At 36.9% G+C, this 22,229-nt stretch overlaps 3 protein-coding genes across 4 annotated transcripts; 2 read left to right on the plus strand and 1 right to left on the minus strand.

The window, feature by feature from the left end:
* Positions 1-7,694: 7,694 nt before the first annotated feature.
* LOC137966333 (pentatricopeptide repeat-containing protein At4g19890) lies at positions 7,695-10,131 on the plus strand. Its single transcript, XM_068812916.1, has one exon. It carries the CDS (start codon positions 7,695-7,697, stop codon positions 9,879-9,881), a length of 2,187 nt encoding a protein of 728 aa, XP_068669017.1. The 3' UTR covers positions 9,882-10,131.
* A 1,996-nt stretch (positions 10,132-12,127) lies between these two features.
* Positions 12,128-18,512, plus strand: LOC137966640 (pentatricopeptide repeat-containing protein At4g21190). Of its 2 annotated transcripts, none has more exons than XM_068813326.1 (9): positions 12,128-12,333; positions 12,606-12,627; positions 12,699-12,839; positions 12,926-13,036; positions 13,129-13,272; positions 14,380-14,592; positions 15,149-15,368; positions 17,932-18,036; positions 18,186-18,512. In XM_068813326.1, exons 1-8 carry the CDS (start codon positions 12,278-12,280, stop codon positions 18,003-18,005), a joined length of 981 nt encoding a protein of 326 aa, XP_068669427.1. In that variant the 5' UTR covers positions 12,128-12,277; the 3' UTR covers positions 18,006-18,036; positions 18,186-18,512. The 2 variants fall into 2 exon arrangements, with proteins under 2 accessions (XP_068669427.1, XP_068669426.1); XM_068813325.1 differs by having other exon boundaries at positions 12,696-12,839; positions 18,186-18,511.
* A 20-nt stretch (positions 18,513-18,532) lies between these two features.
* On the minus strand, positions 18,533-22,112 carry LOC137966641 (protein FAR1-RELATED SEQUENCE 5-like). Its single transcript, XM_068813327.1, has 2 exons — positions 21,090-22,112; positions 18,533-18,939 (listed from the first exon to the last, which is right to left on the minus strand). The coding sequence occupies exons 1-2, from the start codon at positions 21,789-21,791 to the stop codon at positions 18,745-18,747; spliced, it is 897 nt and encodes a 298-aa protein (XP_068669428.1). The 5' UTR covers positions 21,792-22,112; the 3' UTR covers positions 18,533-18,744.
* Between the last annotated feature and the right edge of the window lie 117 nt (positions 22,113-22,229).

The raw sequence follows: 22,229 nt of genomic DNA on the forward strand, positions 1-22,229 counted from the left end.
CTTCCACCATGACTTTCTAGGTTGACAAATACTGGAAAACCACTTTCTCTAGAGAAATCGAATTTTTCAATGTTTTCCCTATATACTAACAGGCAACTAGGTGTCTTTATAAATTTGTACAAACCAATGGGTTGTTCCTTCTATTCTTCTTCCATGATTCTTGGATCTTGATCCTCCTCTCCTGAGTGATTGATTTGTAAGGATAAATTGTCCTTGAATGATTTGGATTGATTGAATAGGATTTGTAGGAGAATCTCGAATAGCAAATAAAGTTTGTGGTGGGTCCCTCATATGAGTGATTGTAAGATAAATTATTCAAGAGGATCCTTGAGGTAACTCAGATTCATCCATGCATGGGGACGTCACCCTTGGCGTACCTTGCATGAGCAAGGTGGATGTCTCCTTTGCATGGGGTGGATGTCGCTTCTTAAGGATGAGCTTATCAATGTTCCATAATTTGGATATATAAAATTTTATTATGTAAATTGTTTATTTTTAAATTTTAATTGTTTAAATAATTATCTTATTAAAGAATGGTCCTGTATGCAATTTTGCAGTAGGACCATTAGGGTTTTTTGTTTTAAGGACCATTTGAGGTGGTACCTTTTTAGGAAATGCAGCTTATCTGAAATGGCAGGCGGCGGTATTTTGGACTTCCTCCGTAGCAATGTTATGAGATAGAAAAAAGAGTCCCAACCGTTTGATGAATCAAAGTCGGAAGGCTGCTTCGAGTTTCCGTCGGAGGAAACCCTCTTGACCTCTGAGTGTCATGCTCTTACGGTTATATCATCGTGGTGTTTTTTCCTGACAGGGAACAAATCATTAAAGGCTGCATGGCAGGCAAATTAGCATCTGATGCAGCAGTTACGAAAACTGACGCCGCTCTAAATGGTGTTTTCAACCGCTCTAAATGTTGGGCGATGCTGAAATGAGGCAGTTTACAGAGGTTTGGAAACGCTACATTTAGATTATCGTTCCCATTTGAAATAGATTTACGCTATCTCACTCTGTTTAAAAAGGAAAAGCTTCAAGAGATCAAATATTAGAAAGTTTGTTGAGTTTATTAACATAACATTAGGTTAAATAAGCAAAAACATTAGAAAATCATGTCTTCCAGATGATGAACAATTTTGATCATTGATTTTCCAGCAACCGCTATTGAGCGATGCTAAAATGGGGCAGTTTACAGAGGAGCCCGTGCGTTCCTGGGTGACGATGAGATCAACACAGAGCTTCTTGGATCGCAGCTGGAGGAGAAGAACAATAGCCTCGAAGACCAGCTACACACCTTATTCCCTTCTCTCAGACTAGGTAAGAGTCTTTGCAGCAGAAGAAAAATCATTCTCTCAATCATCAGATAGTTTCTGAGACAACTACAAGGTCAGCATGTCTCTCAAACCGGAGGGATTACTAAAAAGTGTAATCTGGGATTTACCAAGAACCAAGGATGAATGATTGAGAGGAATTCAATCTCCCAACTTACCCCTTTGCCTGTTTCGGCGGATGCATCGGTTACGATAACTGACGCTGCTCTAAATAGTGTTTTCCGTGGCTTGGGTCAGGCCCTCACCCCTATCATCCAGAAAAGGATGGGCCAGTTCAGGGGATAGACAAATAGCTCAGGAGGTAGAAAACATATCTAGTGGGAATTCAACACTGAACTTCTGCGATTGCAGCTTGAGGAGAAGAACAAAAGCCTCGAATACCAACTACAAGGCCAGCATCTCTGTCAAACCGGAGGTATTACTAAAAAGTCAAATCTCGGATTTACCAAGAACCAAGGATGAATGATTCAGAGGACAGATTAGCATCCAACGCACAAGAAGTGGAGAACATATCTAGTGGGAATTAAACCGCTGTTGAGCGATGCTGAAATGAGGCTGTTTCAGACGAGTCCCTGGAGGAGAAGACTCCCTTTCTCCTTCAATAATGGAGTCCCACCCTCGTGTCCAACATTTTCCGTTAGAGCTCTGCATAGGAATAGCAAGGAGATCAATATTAAAATACTGAAACAATCTACATGGTGTTCTAGACACAAAAGGAGGCCCAGAGCTCTTACCTCACAAAGGAACCTCCACCAACAGCAATAAGCCTCAACGCATCTTCTCAACTGCTGAATGCTATTTGGAGACATCTCAAGGTGAAGACATGGAGCAAGCTTCAGCTTTGGCCCTAGACCTCCAGAGATGTTGAAGAGAGGCCAAACCTCCTCGATATTTAAGGCAAAGAGGAGGAAAGCCATTTATGCTTCGTGGGTACCCATTGGTGTCATTACCTGCCATGGAAACATTGTGCCAGCTTGTTAGCTGGGTGGCTTTCCACATTTGACTACCTAGCTTCTCAAAGAAGAGTCATTCCTTGGTTGTACCACTTATTGCCAATTAACACTTGCCAAAAAAGTGTAAAATGAGGGCTCATAGTTGTTTCTCTTTCAACTATGGAAAAACCTTTTCAAAAGAGGATATTTGCCCACCTGCTTATAGGCATCTTTTATTCCTCCCTTGCTCTCCCGAATGCCGAACAATCCAAATCCAAATAAAAGATAAGAATCATCCTTGAACTCTCTTAATGGACATCTATGTCGTATTAGGTCTAGATTGGAATATGAGAGCATTCATTATTACTAGAAGTTAAGTGGAGTCATACATAGGAAAAATATTAGGAAAGAAAGTTGATCGGTCTCTGGTCGTGTAAGCCACATTTTTCGTAGAGAGGGGCGATTTTTTCTTTCTTGTTAACATTAAATTTTATTTTAAAATTTATATATTAGGCTGCTTGACGAGGTTTCTATTGGAAAATCTATCGAATCAAATTCGTCCTACATAAACCTGAATATCTTATCAAAACAAATTAAAAAACTAACTTCATAGAAAATATACATGAATGTTCAATAGTCAAAGAAAATACCTAATGTCCTTATGAATTATCTAATTAATAAATAATACACTTAGGGTTTGTCCAAAAGGGTTGCTCTCCTGAATGCCTTTAGAGGGTTGGAAATGGATCGGCATTCTAACCTATCAACAATTATTCGAACAATCCAAATCCAAATAAAAGATAAGGATCATCCTTGAACTCTCTTAATGGACATCTATGTTGTATTAGGTCGGGATTGGAATATGAGAACATTCATTATTACTAGAAGTTAAGTGGAGTCATATATAGGAAAAATATTAGGAAAGAAAGTTGATCGGTCTCTGGTCGTGTATGGCACATTTCTCGTAGAGAGGGGGGAGTTGTTCTTTCTTGTTAACATTAAATTTTATTTTAAACTTTATATATTAGGCTACTCGATGAGGTTTCTATTGGAAAATCTATCGAATTAAATTCGTCCTACATAAACCTGAATATCTTATCAAAACAAATTAAAAAACTATCTTCATAGAAAATATGCATGAATGTTTCAATAGTCAAAGAAAATACCTAATGTCCTTATGAATTACCTAATTAATAAATAATACACTTAGGGTTTGTCCAAAAGGGTTGCTCTCCCGAATGCCTTCAGAGGGTTGGAAATGGATCAGCATTCTAACCAATCAACAATTATTCGAACAATCCAAATCCAAATAAAAGATAAGGATCATCCTTGAACTCTCTTAATGGACATCTATGTCGTATTAGGTCGGGATTGGAATATGAGAGCATTCATTATTAATAGAAGTTAAATGGAGTCATACATAGGAAAAATATTAGGAAAGAAAGTTGATATGTCTCTGGTCGTGTAAGCCACATTTCTCGTAGAGAGGGGGGAGTTGTTCTTTCTTGTTAACATTAAAATTTATTTTAAAATTTATATATTAGGCTGCTCGACGAGGTTTCTATTGGAAAATCTATCGAATCAAATTCGTCCTACATAAACCTGAATATCTTATTAAAACAAATTAAAAAACTATCTTCATAGAAAATATGAATGTTTCAATAGTCAAAGAAAATACCTAATGTCCTTATGAATTATCTAATTAATAAATAATACACTTAGGGTTTGTCCAAAAGGGTTGTTCTCCCCAATGCCTTCAGAGGGTTGGAAATGGATCGGCATTCTAACCTATCAACAATTATTCGAACAATCCAAATCCAAATAAAAGATAAGGATCATCCTTGAACTCTCTTAATGGACATCTATGTCGTATTAGGTCGGGATTGGAATATGAGAGCATTCATTATTACTAGAAGTTAAGTAGAGTCATACATAGGAAAAATATTAGGAAAGAAAGTTGATCGGTCTCTTGTCATGTAAGCCACATTTCTCGTAGAGAGGGGGGAATTGTTTTTTCTTGTTAACATTAAATTTTATTTTAAAATTTATATATTAGGCTACTCGACGAGGTTTCTATTGGGAAATCTATCGAATCAAATTCGTCCTACATAAACCTGAATATCTTATCAAACCAAATTAAACTATCTTCATAGAAAATATGCATGAATGTTTCAATAGTCAAAGAAAATACCAAATGTCTTTATGAATTATCTAATTAATAAATAATACACTTAGGGTTTGTCCAAAAGGGTTGCTCTCCTGAATGCCTTCAAAGGGTTGGAAATGGGTCAGCATTCTAACCCATCAACAATTATTCGAACAATCCAAATCCAAATAAAAGATAAGGATCATCCTTGAACTCTCTTAATGGACATTTATGTCGTATTAGGTCGGGATTGGAATATGAGAGCATTCATTATTACTAGAAGTTAAGTGGAGTCATACATAGGAAAAGTATTAGGAAAGAAAGTTGATCGGTCTCTGGTCGTGTAAGCCACATTTCTCGTAGAGAGGGGAGAGTTGTTCTTTCTTGTTAACATTAAATTTTATTTTAAAATTTTTATATTAGGCTGCTTGACGAGGTTTCTATTGGAAAATCTATCGAATCAAATTCGTCCTACATAAACCTGAATATCTTATCAAAACAAATTAAAAAACTATCTTCATAAAAAATATGCATGAATGTTTCAATAGTCAAAGAAAATACCAAATGTCCTTATGAATTATCTAATTAATAAATAATACACTTAGGGTTTGTCCAAAAGGGTGCTTTTGGAAGAGATGGATGAAATACTTCCACTTAGTGACTCTTACAGATTTTAGACATTATAGATTTTGTAACCTTACTAAGATTAGTAGACAATAGTCTTAGTTGTAGTTTCGATTTTCTTTAATTACATATCTCACTTTCTAATAGATCTTAAGTATCTCGTATTGGCCAAAAGTTTCACAAATCAACTTGAATACGAAAATATAAAGATTAAAAAATCTATTGTTGGTTTTTAGAGTACACTTAAGGATTCAACATCCAGGTCTTATTAGGTTGGGAATGGATTGCATCCATCATTATTAAAAGGAACTATAAATAGGAAATAAATCAGGCGAGGAATTCAGTCCTAATCATGTACACCGTGCATCTTGCATATAAGAAGGGGGAAGGGGGAGGGGGGGGGGAGTGTTATGTATAATTATTATATTTAAAAATTATATATTTTGTTGCTTTGTGATGTTTCTATTGGAAAATATCTATCGAATTGGATCCTTAGTACATAAACCTAACCATCTTATCAAAACAAATGTAAAAAACTGTCTTCATAGAGTTTACCTAATGTTCATTCTTAAATATTCAATTAATATATACTAGGCACATGGATTTAGTCCAAAGAACCTTTGAGAGATTAGGAAGAGGAAGATTAAATACCTCCTCCTTAATGACTTTTAGGGATTGGATTATGCAGGCATTGATCTCTATTAAATGTTATGAGGAAACATAAATAGGAAAAACATCAAGAGAGGAGTTTGATCCCTAATTGTATACATCGTGCTTCGTGTACAAGCAAGGGAGGCTTATGTCTGTGTTTTAATGTATAATTATTTTAAATATATACCATCAATAAGTTCATAAGTTTTTTCTTATAAACTCTATTGAGCTGGATCCGTAGTAAGTAAAACCCCATTATCTGATCAATTATTTTTAACTGTTAAAGGGGAGAGGAATTCAATCATTAATCATGTACATTGTGTAGTAAGTAAAACCCCATTATCTGATCAATTATTTTTAACTGTTAAAGGGGAGAGGAATTCAATCATTAATCATGTACATTGTGCTTCTTGTACAGAGAAGGGGGAACTGCGCCTGCAAATTTTAATATATAATTGATTTTTTAATTATCTTAAATATATATTTGGAAGTTTCTCAAAGGTTTTTATTCGAAATATCTATCGAATTGTATCCTTAGTACATGAACCTGATTATCTTATCAAAACAATTTAAAAAATCGCCTTCATAGAAAATATACATGAGTGTTTCAATAGTTGAAGAGAATACCTAATGTCCTTATGAAATATCCAATTAATAAATACATGCATCTAGGGTTTATCTAAAGAGCACTTAAGAGACTAGGACGAGTGGGTTTAAATACATCCGCCTCATTGACACTTAGGGATTTTAGGCAGTATAAATTCTGTCTCCTTACCAAGATTAGTAGAAGCTCGTCTAGGTGAAAGTCCCATTTTCTTTAACTGCATTCTTAACTCTCTAATAGGTCTTAAGGATTGCGGCTTGTCCAAAGTTTTCACACTAAATGTCCAGTTGAATGGGTTATGTACCACAATTATGGGTGGGTTAGGAATATGAGGGCAAGGCATGGACAGGGTTGAGTTTTCAATCTATCGCTAGTTTGGGGTTATGTGTTGAAAGTTGGGCAAGACATGATTATGTGTTTTGTTTGCCCTCCTAATGTTAACTTTTCTCATTAATTAAACTTGAGGACATAAGTCTTACACCCTACTTCTTAGAAACTAACTTTTCTGGTCTTTAACACATGCCAGTTACACCCATTTTTTTACTTACTAAAGTGATACTTGTTGGGGGCCCAATTTGATTTACTTGCATGACCAAGTGAGTGGCCTTATTCAATCAAGTCTCTCTTCTTTTTCAAATTCGTTCAAGCTCTCTTAACCTAAAGGCTCTCTCCCTTTTCTCTCTTTCTCCCTTATTTACTCGAGTTCTCTCTTCTTCTCTTATCCTCTTTTCTCTTCTTCTTCTTCTCTCTCTCTCTCTCTTACTTTGCTCGAGGTTCTAATCATGAGGTCATAAATTCAACAATATCATTTGTGGTTATTTTTGGTTTAAAGTTTAGGATTTAAGTTATAATTAGTCGTATGTTGGAGTAGGAAACTTAAACCATTTTCTCACATTTTATGAAGACTCCAACAAAAGTACATTCACCGTTATAATAAAATTAAATAGTAATCCATAATTAATAAAATCGAGAAGCAATCCGCACCTACTTCTATCGGTATAAAAATGGATTGCATGTAAATTTGAAAGTCACTTGATACGATATAAAACAACTGCAAATGAATATAAAAAATTAATTTATCCAACAAATCCACAATAATATATGAGTTAAATTTTTCATATCTATTTGAACTGAGTTGTATGGGCAATGTTGCATCCCCCTCATGAATTCTCATGTAAATGAATATTTTTGGAATACATAGAGTCTTGTTTCATTTTTTTCGTTTTCTTTTTTACTTTTATTCTCTTGACATTTTCCTTTTTTTCACTTTCCCAGTTTCCCAACCTTTCAAGCGAGTTGAATTGAAATTGAGCTCTGGGTTCAGTTCAAGAAGTACGGAAATCAACGTTTCAGTGTTACCGTTACCTCCCGCTATGTGAACTCCCTTTCTCCTCTCCCCTACCCAGTGCAGTATGGCCTTTCTTAACCGATTGCGCGTCATAAATCGGCCTCTTGTTTCTCTCTTCAGGCGAAAGCGATTTATTCAAACTCGTCGCTCCTCTCTAAACCAGGCTCTGGGCTCCTCCAGAATCGGTTTTCTCCAACACCCATCTGGAGAGAGCAGTGATAATGACTGGCCTTATTCCCAACAAGAGAGGGAAGGAAGTAAGGATATTGCGTCTTTCAGCGGGACCGCATCAGAAACGGTTGTCAGAGTATGCGACTCAATTTCTCATTGTTATGAAGAAGGCGATAGAAGGCTTCTGTCTCTGCAAATTGATTCCGATTTGAGTCACGAGCAGGCCGTAACTATTGCTGCGTTGCTTGTAGAGAGAACTGGACCCATGGTTGCTTTGGCTTTTTTCGAGTGGGCGACTAGGCGTGTGGAATTCCGGCATTTCATGCGCCTGTATATAACAATGGCAAGTTCCTTAATTGATTCCGGAGTATGGGAGAAAGCCCACGATGTGATGCGACATATGGTGAAGAATTTCTCAGAAATTGGGAAATTAAAAGAAGCCATTGATATGGTAATAGAGATGACAACAAGAGGTCTGCCTCTTACTGTCCACATACTAAATTTTATTCTACGGGTTACTGTGGATTTTGGTCTGATTGATTTAGCAGAATACGCGTTTGTAGAAATGATTGAACGAGGGGTTTCGGCTGATATTTGCAGTTTCAAGACTTTGATCATCGCATACTGTAAGAATGGGTCCGTTGAAAAAGGTGATAAGTTGTTGCGGGAGATGACAGGGAAAGGCTTCCAAATCGATAATGTTATGTGTACTGTAGTTGTTAATGCTTTTTGTGAAAATGGTCATGTAGGCAGGGCATTTGGCATTCTTGAGAAGATGGCCGATAGTGGCTCTGGTCCAAATATGATCAATTACACGGCCTTAATTCATGGATTATGCAAGAGAGGTAGCATAAAGCAAGCATTTGAAGTTTTAGAGGAAATGGTTAGGAAGGGTTTAAAACCAAATGTATATACTCACACAGTTTTGATAGATGGGCTTTGTAAGAAAGGTTGGACTGAGAAGGCTTTTCGATTGTTTCTGAAACTTGTGAGAAGTAATACTTACAAACCTAATGTTAGTACTTACACTGCTATGATTGGGGGGTACTGTAAGGAGAACAAGTTGAATCGGGCTGAGATGTTATTTTCTAGAATGCAAGAGCAAGGACTGGTTCCAAACACAAACACTTACACAACTCTTATTGATGGACACTGCAAAGTAGGTAACTTCAGTCGAGCTTATCAACTGATGGACAGAATGACAACACAAGGGTTTGCTCCTAATATTTGTACATATAATACAATAACAAATGCGCTTTGCAAGAGGGGAAAACTCCACGAAGCTCATGAACTTCTTCAGATGGGTCTGAAACATGGATTACAGGCTGATCAAGTTACATATACTATCCTTATAAATGAAAACTGCAAACGAGCTGACTTAGGTCGGGCTTTATTATTGTTTAATGAGATGTTTAAATTTGGCTGTAAGCCTGATATTCATACTTACACCACACTGATAACTGCCTACTCAAAGCAAAGGAGGATGAGAGAGAGTGAGCAGCTCTTTCATGAAGTTGTCAAACTTGGGCTGACTCCAACCAAGCAAACTTACACTTCAATGATTTGTGGATACTGTAGAGATGGGAATTTGGAGGCAGCTCTGAAGTTTTTCGAAAAAATGACAGAGAAGGTTTGCATTGCTGATTCAGTTACTTATGGGGCTTTAATTAGTGGTCTTTGTAAACAGTCCAAGTTAAAGGAGGCAAAGGCTCTTTATGATGCTATGGTGGATAAGGGGCTATCTCCTTGTGAAGTTACCTCAGTTACTGTTGCTTATGAATGCTTCAGGAAAGAGGAATCTGTGATTGCCATGGCTGTCTTGGACAGGTTGGAAAAGAAGGCCTGGGCTCGAACTGCAAATATTTTGGTAAGAAAGCTGAGCAATGATGGTGATGTTGACAATGCAGCTCTTCTTTTCCATAGACTGTTAGAAACAGAGCCAAGGCCTAACCGTATTGCTTTTACTGGGTTCATGACTGCTTGCTATAGCAACAACAAGTATTCTGTTGCTTCTGATTTATCTAGTAGGATTGAAAAGCTGCTTGATCAGAGTTATGAACCTCTAAAAAGACGCCCATGATGTGTTTTGTTTATCTACCACTTCACTTCAATCATTATGGAAGTGTTATCAAGATTTTGGTCTGACTCCAGTGACGCTGCAGAGTTTCTGATACAGACCAAATGATGTTGCAGGCATTTCATTGTTGGTATCTGGACTACATTGTTAAAAGTTGCAGTTGTTAGCGAATAAGATGATTTGTCAACAAAAATATGATCAAAGTAAACATGTGCCAAGAACAACTTACTAATTTTATGTTGACAAGTTAATGTAGTACAAGGATGGAAAAGGAATTTTTTGTTTTTAAAATATTGATCAAAAGAAGTGTTTATTATCATTGCTGAAAAGGTAACAGGCCGCCTGTACTCTCTGCTGATAAATAAGGCCAAGTTTGAAATCAAATTTTATTGGGGTGATGTCTCCCACCAAAATATAGCTATTGTTATTGAAGCCTTTTTCATAATGTTGTCCTCTGAAAGTCTAATTGATAAATGACCAGTAGCTATTGTAATTGAAGTCTTACTTCTTCATAATGTGGTCCTCTGAAAATTGAATTCATAAATGACAAGTAGCTATTGTAATTGGGGCCTTACTTCTTCATAATGTTGTCCTGTGAAAGTTTAGTTGATTAGTGACAAGTTGATCTGATAAAATGAGGATCTCTAAATGTGATGGATTTAGAAACAGTTTGATGGTCCTTCATTTCAGGTCTCAGTGTCCCAGTCATTATATGAACTTGTTCATAGGTGAGGTGGTATCCGACATGAAGGATGCACTATTGGATGTCATTCAGTAGTCAATTGATTTTCTATTGGCATACTTATCAATTAGTTCAAATTACTATTACCTGTATGCTCATATTGCTGTATTGAAAGAATGCTGTTTTGTCAAGGGATACAAATGGAAAAATTGAAGTTAACCTTTTGTTTTCATTAATTTTTTCCTATATTCTTACAAATTACAAACACTTCCATCAAGCTAATGGTTGTCACCCATTAGACAGTTAAATTTATTGCGATGACCTTATTGAAAATTCTGATAATTATCAAACAAAGTTAATTATCAGTGAGTAGTAGTTGATTGAACTTATTTCTTGATAGTTTAGTAGTGTTTATGACTCCTTTTTCAAGTTATTTATTTGTGATAGTGTTGAGGGTAAGTCTTGCTATGGTTTCATTTGTTAGTATTCAAACAAGTTGCATCAATATAACTAAGATGAAGCTACTTTCATTGGTCACTCAAGCTCTCTAAAGACCTTGCAGAGTTGTTTGACAACTGGGATCATTTAGTTATGTTACAAGTTAAACAGGAGAAGCCAATTACAGGCCAAGGGTGCATAAAAGGTAATGTGATGGCAAAGGTTCCCTAATCTCCTTTCTGTGTTTGTCCATAGGAACAAGAAGGCATCCCTTCTTCCTCTTCTTGTTTTTCAGGCAGGATTTCTTGAAGTGAAGGAAACTTGAAGAATAGGTGATGCCTCTTCTTAGAAGAAGATGACTATTGCAGCTTTAAAGGGGTTCTACAAAATTTTCAGCCTAGTATGGAGGTAGTGTCCATCCTCTCAATTCTTCATATAAACTTTTTAGGGGTAATTTTTGAAGAGGGAATTAATATCATCTCCCTTGTGAAATACTTTTTTGTATTTCAACTATAACCGTTGTAATCTTGTATTTTTCAATATGGAAGGTTGATCTAGTACGAAAAGTCATTTGGTGCAAAACGCTATCTTAGCTGTCTGATCATAATAAACGGTTATCTCAGCCGTCCGATCAACAGCTATCTCACCCGTTCGATCAACATCTATGTCAGTCGTTCGATCAAGGGGTATCTCAGCCTTCCAATCATGATCAGATGGCTGAGATAGCCCTTTTGCATCAAGGGTTTTTCGTATTAGATAATTCGTGTTTCAATGTGGCTGAATTTTATATACAATCTCTAATATTTTTTTTTAAAGAAAGAATAAGCTGATAAGGGTAAAATTATCTTTTTAAGATATTTATAATATTTTAAAATAAAATACTTATTTATATACAAAAGCCTAGCCCCACCGTTCGGGATCATTATTTTTATCATTTTCTGAAAATATGATATCTAGATCGTCTTATTTGAAAATCGTTTTCAATTTCGGTTATTTTCATATCTATATAGGGGTGAACCGGCTTGAGTGTGTTTCCTTTGTAACGGAATTTCGGTACCGGGACTGTGTGTCACGAACTATGTTAGTCAGTTTCACGCTCAAGCACAGTTGAGCTTGCGCGCCCTCGGCTTGGCCTCTGACCTTCCTCTCAGTCTTCTCACCGCGAAGGGGGAATTCATCTGGCTGACTAGAATCTGCATGCGGCAAGGAGGGGAAAGCTGCAATCGTATTCGTGAAAAATGCTTAAGTAGAAGCTGAAAACAGAAGACAAGGAGGCGCAATGGCTTCTCGGCTCTGTACTCGGTTTCTCCGCTTCTGCGGGGCAGAAAGTTTGAGGTTAATCCTTCTCTTTCACTCTGATAACCTTTTTAATTTCATCTCGATTTGTAGTTTCTTCTCTGTGAACATCTCTTCTTCAGTTTGAGTTTCTAGTACCATTTGCTCCGCGTTTTTTGGTGTTAGTGATTACGTATCGATTGGCCAATCTGTTTTTTCAAGTTTGAAATGCAAGGACATCGGTGTTCTGATTTCACGAGTTCATAATAGAGACAGTTTTTTTTGTGTTTTTCATGTCTGAGCTCTAACTGTTGTCTTGTGGGTATTTCCAGGAACTGGAATTCTTCAATGAAGGTAAGGTTCATCCTCATTAGACTTCTTGATTGTGGAGGCTTTAAAAGATAAAAGGTTCGTTTTGGCAGCAGGTTGAGGGCGCCACTCAATGTTGCAAGAGATATAGCTCTCGTGGGATTGCACCAGCGCGAAATGCGGAGGAACTCGGTCCTAAGGATTACCTGCAACGCCAGTTTGATTCTTCAAGACAAGTGGCCTTGGCATTATCAGAGGTTCTTCTGGGTTCACCAATGGGGAGAAAAACTGAACTGATTTTTTTTTTTTTTTCTAATACTGAAACTTTCACATATGTTTTAAGGTTCCAAGAGAGGATCGAGTGAATCGAGAGATGGAGCCTTCTGCAGATAGGAATGAGCAAATTGGGAAAAACATCTCAAGGAGAGATAAGGTTCAGTTTCTTGTTAACCTGGTAAGTGTGTTTTTATTCTCCTAAATTTGGAACGGTTTTTCTCTTTTTTTCCCGACATGAACAGATTGTTAAAAGTACCTCTACTTTGGCAGCTTTTAGATCTCAAAGAATCTAAAGAAGCTGTTTATGGAGCACTGGATGCGTGGGTTGCATGGGAGCAGACATTCCCTTTAGTTTCACTGAGGAGAGCTCTGATTACTCTTGAAAAGGAGCAACAGTGGCATAAAGTTGTTCAGGTACCAATCTAACTTTCCAATTTACCAGTTATATATCTATTCAAATTGTTAATTTTGGTAACAGCTGCAACTGATTGGTTCCAGCTGCAACTTGTTGGTTCATATAACCAAAGCAATCCCTGCCAGAGAGTCTCCATGTCTTCGTGTTTGTCATCAAAAGCTACAATGTTAAATCTAATGAGAGACTATGTATGCCGCTTGAATAAATCTTACCGAGCTACTAAAATTCACTTTGTTTGATCCGTAAGTATAATTGATATTACAGGGCTGCTTGCCCGCTAGTGACTCGTCAAAAGGGTTAATAGTGTTTAGACATTATCAGAAACAACGACTTTGAAGAATAAAATCTGCCATCTTTGTTTGTACACTATCAATAAAAAAACAAGTATAACTAGTTAGAATGATAAATTTTGGGTTATTTTGATAAAAAATCATTGTTGTCTTGAGGGAAGGCTTCCAGCTTACTGGTACTCTATTATAGTCTTCAGACTCCTAAAATGTGTTTTATCCATAGTTCTGCATTCCAGTTTCCCTTGAAAATGTGTCTTATCCATAGTTCTGCATTGCAGTTTCCTTTGTAAACTGAATTATGGGCACTAAGAATCTTTTGAAAAAATTTATCATTAAACATATTTGGTTGTCTTTAGTCCTTTGTCCTCAGTTTGAATCATCTTGGTAGTTCTGTACCTTCCCAGATGTCTTTTATCAACTGCTTGTTGACTTTAATCAAGCACAGCAAAAATTGATGAACCTGCAAAAGGAAAAGAAACCTAGCTAAATTTGCTTGGTTGTTTAGGCACTAAAAGGATCAGGTTTGATCTGCACTTTTCCACCACAAGGGAAGAGAAAAAACAGAAAAAGTATGGAACAGCCTTAAATCTTGATGAATATTTTAACCATATATTGGCTTCTTAATCTCGCAATCCTGAAAGTTACCAAACTTCTACTGACCTGAGTCTCACCTCAAACAGAAATCAACTAACTTATCTTTCATATAGATTAACAATATGCTTTCTGCTTTGGTTGGAAAATCTAAGCTCTTGTGGAGTTATGTGCTATATAGTTGTGTCTCTTCTTCTGGTTTAACTTCCAATCTCTTTCTTCCAGGTTATAAAATGGATGCTGAGCAAAGGACAAGGCAATACAATGGGAACATATGAACAATTAATCCGAGCTTTAGAAAAAGACTATAGGGCAGAAGAAGCACATGCTTTTTGGGGAAAAAGAATTGGCCATGATCTTCATTCAGTACCTTGGCAGTTATGCAAACTTATGATGTCTATTTATTATCGAAACAACATGTTGGAGAGACTTATAGAGGTTATTTCGTATACAAATTTTTATTATTTGAACTTTAAATTATTTTTCTTTCAAACTTGCACTTGTATTTACTGTCAGCAAATGACAGATCCAATACCAAGATGTCGTTTAGGTAGAGGCGGTGCAACTAGCTCACTCTGGAAAGTTTTTCAATGTGATTTTTATTATGGGGTCAGAAACGCATTCCAGAAGTACTAACTAGATGCTTTATAAGTATAAGTTTGAATTTAGGTTTGGAAGCACTCACAATGAGCAATTTCAACTGCATAATCACAAAATCAGAATGCCAAATTTACACAATATTTTTCCATGTTCAATTGATTCGTTTGATAATCTCTTTGATTTATATTTTATTTCTATATATTTTTCTAAAAAAATTCAAAAAAATATCTTATTTATATATCTGTAGGTAAGATTTTATAGCACTAATTGAGACTGATCAAGTAGTACGACTACATCTCTCTTTGCTCATCAGTTTGGCTGAAGTTCTGTGCAGTATTTCTTTAGAGTATTTCACCATTCACACTTGAGCTGATACTTGGACTCTTATGTATAGCTTTTTAAGGGCCTTGAATCTTTCAACCGAAAGCCTCCAGATAAATCTATAGTGAAGCAAGTGGCAGATGCATATGAGATGTTAGGGTTGTTGGATGAACAGACACGGATACTAGAGAAATACAAAAAATTGTTCATTGAAACTCCAAAGGGGAAGCTCAAGAAAGAAAGAAAGGCCTCGAAGAAGAAAGGAGATGAAGATAAAAATGAAAAGATGACTGGTATGCGCTGTTTGCTTTCATCCTATGTTTCACTTGTTTACTTTTAAGTTTATTCACAAAATCAGTTTTACTGTCAATTGTTTGGTTCCCACAGTCTCAATTTCTGACACAATTCTTTGTCATTTGCCACTGTTTATTATAAAAAAAAAACTTTTAATTATTATCAATCCATCCAACTCTGGAAAAGTGATGTAGTACATAATTCTAACGTTAAAGAAAGTGCTGAAAAGTATGGGGACAAACTAAGTCATTCTAAACCATTGAAGGTTTATGACAGGAGGAAGCAGAAAAGGAAAGAGGAAGACTGAAAATAAATTAACTTTTTGTGGAAACTCACTCTTTTGGAAAGTACCATGGTTTAGTACTTTCTATCAAAGGAAAGTCAGCAAGTTTCTACTTTTTGTTTCCTGGTTTGTTATAAGCCCCAATTAGATGAGTTTTATTTCGGAAAGTGTTTGGTTAGTAGTTTCCCTTATGAGTAGTCAGTTTAGAAAAGTCATAAAGTGTTTAAGTGTTGGTAGTTTCTATTTAAGTTAATTGCTGGAATTTTTTCCAGCAAGTGGTTTTTAATTTTAGTAAGTCACAATTCAATTGCAATTAGGAAGTCTAATCCTAGGAAAATTCTGCCAAATTGTAGTCTATTTTGGCAAGGACATGGTAGTTTTAGAATCTATAAATAGGGAGATAAGCTGCAACTTTCAGCAATTTTCAACATCCATACAAATTTACCCTTTAGCTGTTGGAGCACCATTGTTTTCTCTTTCTCTTGCTGAAAATATTTTCTTAGTGAGTTTTTCTTCTATTTTTCATCAAAAACAAAAAAACGTTTTTCTTCTATGCTAGCTACTGCTAGTTAGAGAACGACACCTAGAAATTCAAGTTCTTCCCCTGGAACTTGAAAACCAGGAACTTCCTAAAGTTGAGAAGGTGGTGGCTGGGTATCTCATATTCCAGTCTTACCTATCAACCATATTTTATCAGTTTTGCAGTGGTATTTGGTATTAAAACTAGTGTTAATCCAGGTTAGTGACAAGACTCTAGATCTTGAAAAATCAACATGGAGAGCATGTCAAGATCAGATTTTGAGAAGTTTTAGGCTGGCATCACAAACAAATTTGAGCAGCTCATGAAGCAATTATCACAAACCACTATAAGTACTGCTGCTAATATGGGAATTGGCAATATGGGGCTTTGGGATTTTGAAAAAGGTGAAATTTTCATGAAAGCTCCAGCCCAAGGACATGTTTCTGTTGTAAAACCATGGAATCAGCACCGAAGACTCCTGCAAGATAACCTTCCACCTACATACAACAGTTAATGAGAGAGAGAAATTAAATTTGAGGTTCCTAAATTTAATGGGATCCTTGATGCTGAAGATTACCTTGATTGGGTAACTATTGCACAAATTTTCAAGTTCAACAAGGTCCCACCTGATAAACACAGAAAGGAGGTTACTTTTGATGTCTGTAATGAAGTTTGGGTATATCTTTCAAAAAAGGTATCCTGCTGATGAATATCATAAGCTCAAGCCTAAGAAGATAGGTCCAAGTGAAGTTCTACAAAAGATCAATAACAATGTCTACACATGAATGGTACTTGAACATCATGCATCTATCACATTATTATGACGAATATAAAGTTGACTCTGAGCACTCACGGTTGAGTTCTTTCCAAGAGGATGTGAATGACGTAGTACATAATTCTAATGTCAAAGAGATTGCTGAAAAAAATATGAAGACAAACTAAGTCATCCTACACAATTGAAGACTCATTAAGGGAGGAAGCAGAAAAGGAAAGAGGAAGACTGAAAATACAACAACTTACTTTTTCTGTAAAAGGCACTTTTTTTGGAAAGTACCATGGTTTAGTACTTTCTATCAAAGGAAAATCAGCAAGTTTCTACTTTTATCAGTTTCCTAGTTTGTCAATAAGTCTAAATTAGGAGAATTTTATTTAGGAAAATGTTTGGTTAGTAGTTTTTTATATTAGTAGTCGATTTAGAAAACATATATAGTGTTTATTTGTGGTAGTAAGTTAATTGCTGGAATTCTTCTCCAGCAAGTGGTTTTCAATTCTATTAAGTCACGACTCAATTGTAATTAGGAAGTCTAGTCCTAGGAAAATTCAACCAAAGCAGTATTGCCTATGTTGGCAAGGACATGGTAGTTTCAGAATCTACAAAAAGATAAGCTATAACTTTCAGAAGATTTCAAGATCAATACATTTTCTCTTTGGCTGTTGGAGCACATTTGTTTTCTCCTTGTTTTGCTGATAATATTTTCTTAGTGAATTTCTCCCTTGTGCTAGTTACTTGTAGTTACAAAATAGCACCTGGAAATTCAAGTTTTTTCCCTTAAAACTTGAAAACCAGGAATTTCTTGATTACGTATTGGAATCTCAAATGCATGATCCTTCCTTCTTTCCATGTTCTTCTGTATTTGTACTTCAATTGATTCTTTTGGAGATGTTTAGCTACCCTTCCCTGCAAGAAAATAGAGATAAATACTTCAACATGTTTTTTTAGGCAGTTCTCTCAGTCGCTTGGTTGTTTGTGCATTTGTAGAAAGAAGGGAGTATCAAAGCTCAGAGTCTTCAGATGATGAGCTCTGGTCTCGTGCTACTGAACAAGCAGGTTAATTCTGGTGATACTGTATCTAACAATCTAATGGTGAGCATTTTTTAAGTTTTTCAGAATGTAATCTCTTTACTCTGTTTTTCCTTGTTTTAAGGATTACATTATTCCAATTCTATTTGCCCATTTGCTTCTTTTAAGTTTTTCTTATCATATGCTCTCTCTAATACTGATTACTTCTGCAGAAGGGCTTATGCAAGGTGCAGTGAGCAATTCATATGATACCTTTTGAAAGTTTTGTACTTCTCCTATTCACATTTCTTTTGGTACATGAAAATATCAATGGAACCAGCAGAATTGGAAACAGGAGATCCTTATCACATACATAGCACCCTTTCAAGGTTGACTCAAAGCGTGTATAAACATTATGAGCATTGGGATATTCTCCTTTGTAATTTCCATTTTCAGTACATAAGGGGATTTTGGGTGGAAGAATATGCAAAGTATCAACAGCAACTGGTAGATTCTGTTTAGTATCATCTCTATCAGATAGATTTCAAAAGGGCCAAAATAATTACTGTGGGGGCCAAACTAATTCCTTCCAACCCCAGAAATTTCCATTTTGTACACTCGCGATCATACATTTCTCTGTCCTTAAAACCCATATACAAGTAACAAGATCCCTCATCAGGGAACCCAGAACAAGATGAATCCACATACACCTGAACATCTGAATTGCAACATAACTTGCTGCCACAGGGCACTACCGCGCCATTCAGAAAGAGAAACTGGTTTCTGCTCTGGTTATTTGAAGTGTAGCATTGATTGATCTCCAGATTCGATCGCTCTGATACTCTGCCTAATGTCATCAACTTTCTTGGACAACTGTTCTTCAATATCTTTTAATACCATGAGGAGATGTGCGCGATAGCTCGCACATCGATGATTCACACGATCCAGCTCCTGCGTTAGTTCTCGAATGGTTTTATCCTTATCACCCTACAAGCAAAAGTAGCAAAGCACCAACAACCAATCAACATAGGAAAAAGGGAAACAGAGAGAGAGAAAGAAAGAGAACGAGGTATCAAGAAGCATAAAGACACCAAAAAAGGAGCTAAACTGGGGGAAGCCAGAGGTATGCATGGCTATATCGGCTCCTGCAGGAGGGTTGACAATCCCTGCTGTTGCAAAAAGGGGATTGTATGTGTGGATGGGGGGTGGGAGGCAGGAGCATAGGCCCCCCCTCCTCGGAACTGCATATAACGTCCACATGGAGAGGAATAGAGGCTCCCTTCCTTGCCGGCAGATGGAAGCGGGGAGGGTGAGACTCCCACCCCTCGATCACTCATGCAATCGGTGGAGATGTCTCTCCCCCATCTTTTTTTCCATATTTTCCTATAACTTAATCGCGTCTGATGGCATCATCCCCTGTTCAACAGGATACAGTCACCTCAGTGACTGGCCCAGGTTTAATAAAATTGCTCTACCCCAACCTTTCCACAGTAACGAGTAGCTATTGCATAAGCTACAAGGCTAGCAAAATCATACTACTTGTATAAATAAAAGCATGGTTTTCTAAATGATAAAAAATTCTAGTCAAAAACATCGCCAAGCAGCACAAAAACCAACCAGGCCAATGATCAATTCAGCTCAGTAAGCATGTCAATGCATACCGAATTCATCATGCTGAGCTAACCTTGGGTCAAATTGTGCATGTGCTTCAGTAATATTATGCTTATGTTTGAGTAAGAGAGAAAGAGAGGGGATGAGACCAACAAAACAGATTGTTTCACTTTCCATGGAAACACCCGGTAGATAGACCTCAAGCAGGTCATAATTTGGAATGAAGTCAAGATGCTGCTGCAAAAATTGCATCCACATTCCAAATCAATTGAAAAATTTAAGACACTCTACTGGCATTCCTCACAGTTAGACAACCCTATGAGGGCCTTATGTCAGGTACTCAGGTGGAAGTGGTCCTAAATTTGACCAAATTTGTAGAAGTCTTCAATACTGATCACAACTTATCCCAAACAAATTCCCAACTTATATTTCTCAAACATTACAAAGATTAGAAAAAAAATTAATCACATTTGTGTACATATAAACTCATAATTCAATGCATATACCTGCAACAACAGATTAAGCCGAAGGCATACACAAATTGGAGAATGTTCAACTGAGCATTTTAGAGGAGCACCAAAGAAAACCAAACCTTCACTCAGATTTAAATCATGGAATAAACTGACCAATTCATACACCTCTTAAAGCTTTTTTTTTGAAAGGCCTCTGAAGGTTAACTTTGTGGGAAACATTCACAAAATATGTAATATATGTTTCCAGTTCCAGGAAATTCAGTCAAAACCAAAAACTAAAGTACTACAATCTTCCTTTGCAAAAGAAAATCCAAGAACTCATACATGAGGTTAGCACCAAAACGAACTTCCACTATAATTGCTTTCATGAGCTACAAGGAACCAACCACTAAAGAAGAGCATAATAACCCCTCCTATCAGCAGGTCGGACAATTATCAGTGCCTCTAGGTTTGATAATCAATATATTCCAATTACTTGTTAACAGTAAATGCATTAACATAATCTATGAAATTTAATTATCTCAGTTCACAAGTGAGTGCTCCAAAAAGACGAGTTAAGCAAGCTGACTAAACTATCAATGCACGTCCTTTCTTTCTCCAATTCTTTTGAGAATCTTACTGCAGAACTTTTTCTTACTACGTTTTAGAATTCTACCCATACTCAGAAACCAACAGGAAGACAGAAGACTTGTCACTTTATTCAACTACTTCCGCAGAGTAGAAAACTAATATAAAATACACTAGCATAAACAAAATAAATCTCCATTCCAATAGAAAGAGAACACCCAGACTAAACCGCTTTCTAGGATTCGACCCAGATTAAATAAAACCAAGATTTACACCTTCTTCAATGCCATTAAAATGGCAAACGTAGACCAGATGGAGTTAATTATGAATTATGAACCATAAAGGAAGAAGAAAGTGAGAAAGAAGCACCACATGAAGCACATAGACAAACCTTCCAAGTTTTACACTTAAAGTTTTATAAAGAAAATCCATTTCTTTCTTGATAAAACAAAATATTGCAGGTAAGTAGAAGAAAGAAAAACTCACCCTATGAGATCGTAGACAATGAACCTTCCCCGGAGGCGCCAATGGATGACTGTGGTCCCTCTCAAATTTTGCAAGAACCCATTTTCCCGAATTCTGCTTCTTAACCAAAATCATTGCCTTACAACCTTCCCTTGTGATTGCACGGGGCCGCTTCATCTTACCCTCAGCGTTCACATTTCTCTTTCGCCGGAATCCTTCTTTGGAACACACAAATCTGCGAGAAATAATACTTCCGTCTCGCTTAGACCGGCAATAGATACTAACACGAATGCTAAATCCGATCCGCCTAGCGTAAGAGTTGTAAAAAATCTTGGCCGCCTCCTCCGAATCGAACTCCATACCTTCCCTGGGCTCCAAATCTTCTTCATTACCCCCGTACGACAACAAGTCCCTCCCCAGAGTGTTCTCAATCATTTCGCCATCCTCCACCACCACCATTTGGTGATGGTGCCTTCCGACCATATTCTCCAGCATTTCCCCGTCATCATCAATGTGTGGCAGGAGGCCATCATCAAGGGGTCTTTCCAGGGAACTTTCGATGATATCATCTTCTTCTCCCAAATGGGGTCTCCCCAGTGAGCTTTCAATCATATAGTCCTCGTCCTCCTCATCGTCGTCGCTGACATGATGACCCACGTCGAGGCAGTCCCTACGAGTGTCTCCCAGACCCATCTGCGGCAAGAATCGGATTCTTTGATGCATAAATGCTTCAGTGATATTCCATAAACAGAGATATCAAAAAATTTCTTCAAGTTCTTTCCGCCCGGCTCCTCGGGGGAACAAATTCCCCCACCAAGTAAAAATAGGACGAAAAGAATCGATTTCTAAGCAGAATCGCGCCTGAATCTTAGATCAGAAAATCCCCGGAGGGCCTGAAAACCCTAAACACGGACGGGCACCACGGAGACGAAGAGGGATATACACCGAAAGACTTTGTCCTTCCGGATCTTAACCGATCAAAAAACCATACTCAATGAACGACTACGCGTCCGAGTTCTGATCCTGTGGGAGAAGGAAAGTTTGGCTGTCACTAAGATTGTCTGGTTATAAATGATATGAGCTTACAAATCTTGCACTATATTTATTCATTTTTACCATCAAAATTAAATTAACTAAATATTATTTATAATTATATCGAAA

The sequence above is a fragment of the Aristolochia californica genome, unplaced genomic scaffold, assembly GCF_029961685.1.
Source record: "Aristolochia californica isolate CCGP_79_NKW_82.1479 unplaced genomic scaffold, dmAriCali1.0.hap1 SCAF_5, whole genome shotgun sequence".
NCBI classification, from domain to species: domain Eukaryota; kingdom Viridiplantae; phylum Streptophyta; class Magnoliopsida; order Piperales; family Aristolochiaceae; genus Aristolochia; species Aristolochia californica.

What these genes read in the sequence shown, in the direction of transcription:
- LOC137966640 (XM_068813325.1), top strand. Translation starts at nt 12,278, where the DNA reads ATGGCTTCTCGGCTCTGTACTCGGTTTCTCCGCTTCTGCGGGGCAGAA. An exon ending in TGGCCTTGGCATTATCAGAG is followed by an intron (nt 12,840 to 12,925) that starts GTTCTTCTGGGT and finishes ATATGTTTTAAG; the next exon opens with GTTCCAAGAGAGGATCGAGT. An exon ending in TAAAAATGAAAAGATGACTG is followed by an intron (nt 15,369 to 17,931) that starts GTATGCGCTGTT and finishes GTGCATTTGTAG; the next exon opens with AAAGAAGGGAGTATCAAAGC.
- LOC137966641 (XM_068813327.1), bottom strand. Translation starts at nt 21,791, where the DNA reads ATGCATCAAAGAATCCGATTCTTGCCGCAGATGGGTCTGGGAGACACT. An exon ending in ATTGTCTACGATCTCATAGG is followed by an intron (nt 18,940 to 21,089) that starts GTGAGTTTTTCT and finishes TTTTGCTTGTAG; the next exon opens with GGTGATAAGGATAAAACCAT.
- LOC137966333 (XM_068812916.1), top strand. Translation starts at nt 7,695, where the DNA reads ATGGCCTTTCTTAACCGATTGCGCGTCATAAATCGGCCTCTTGTTTCT.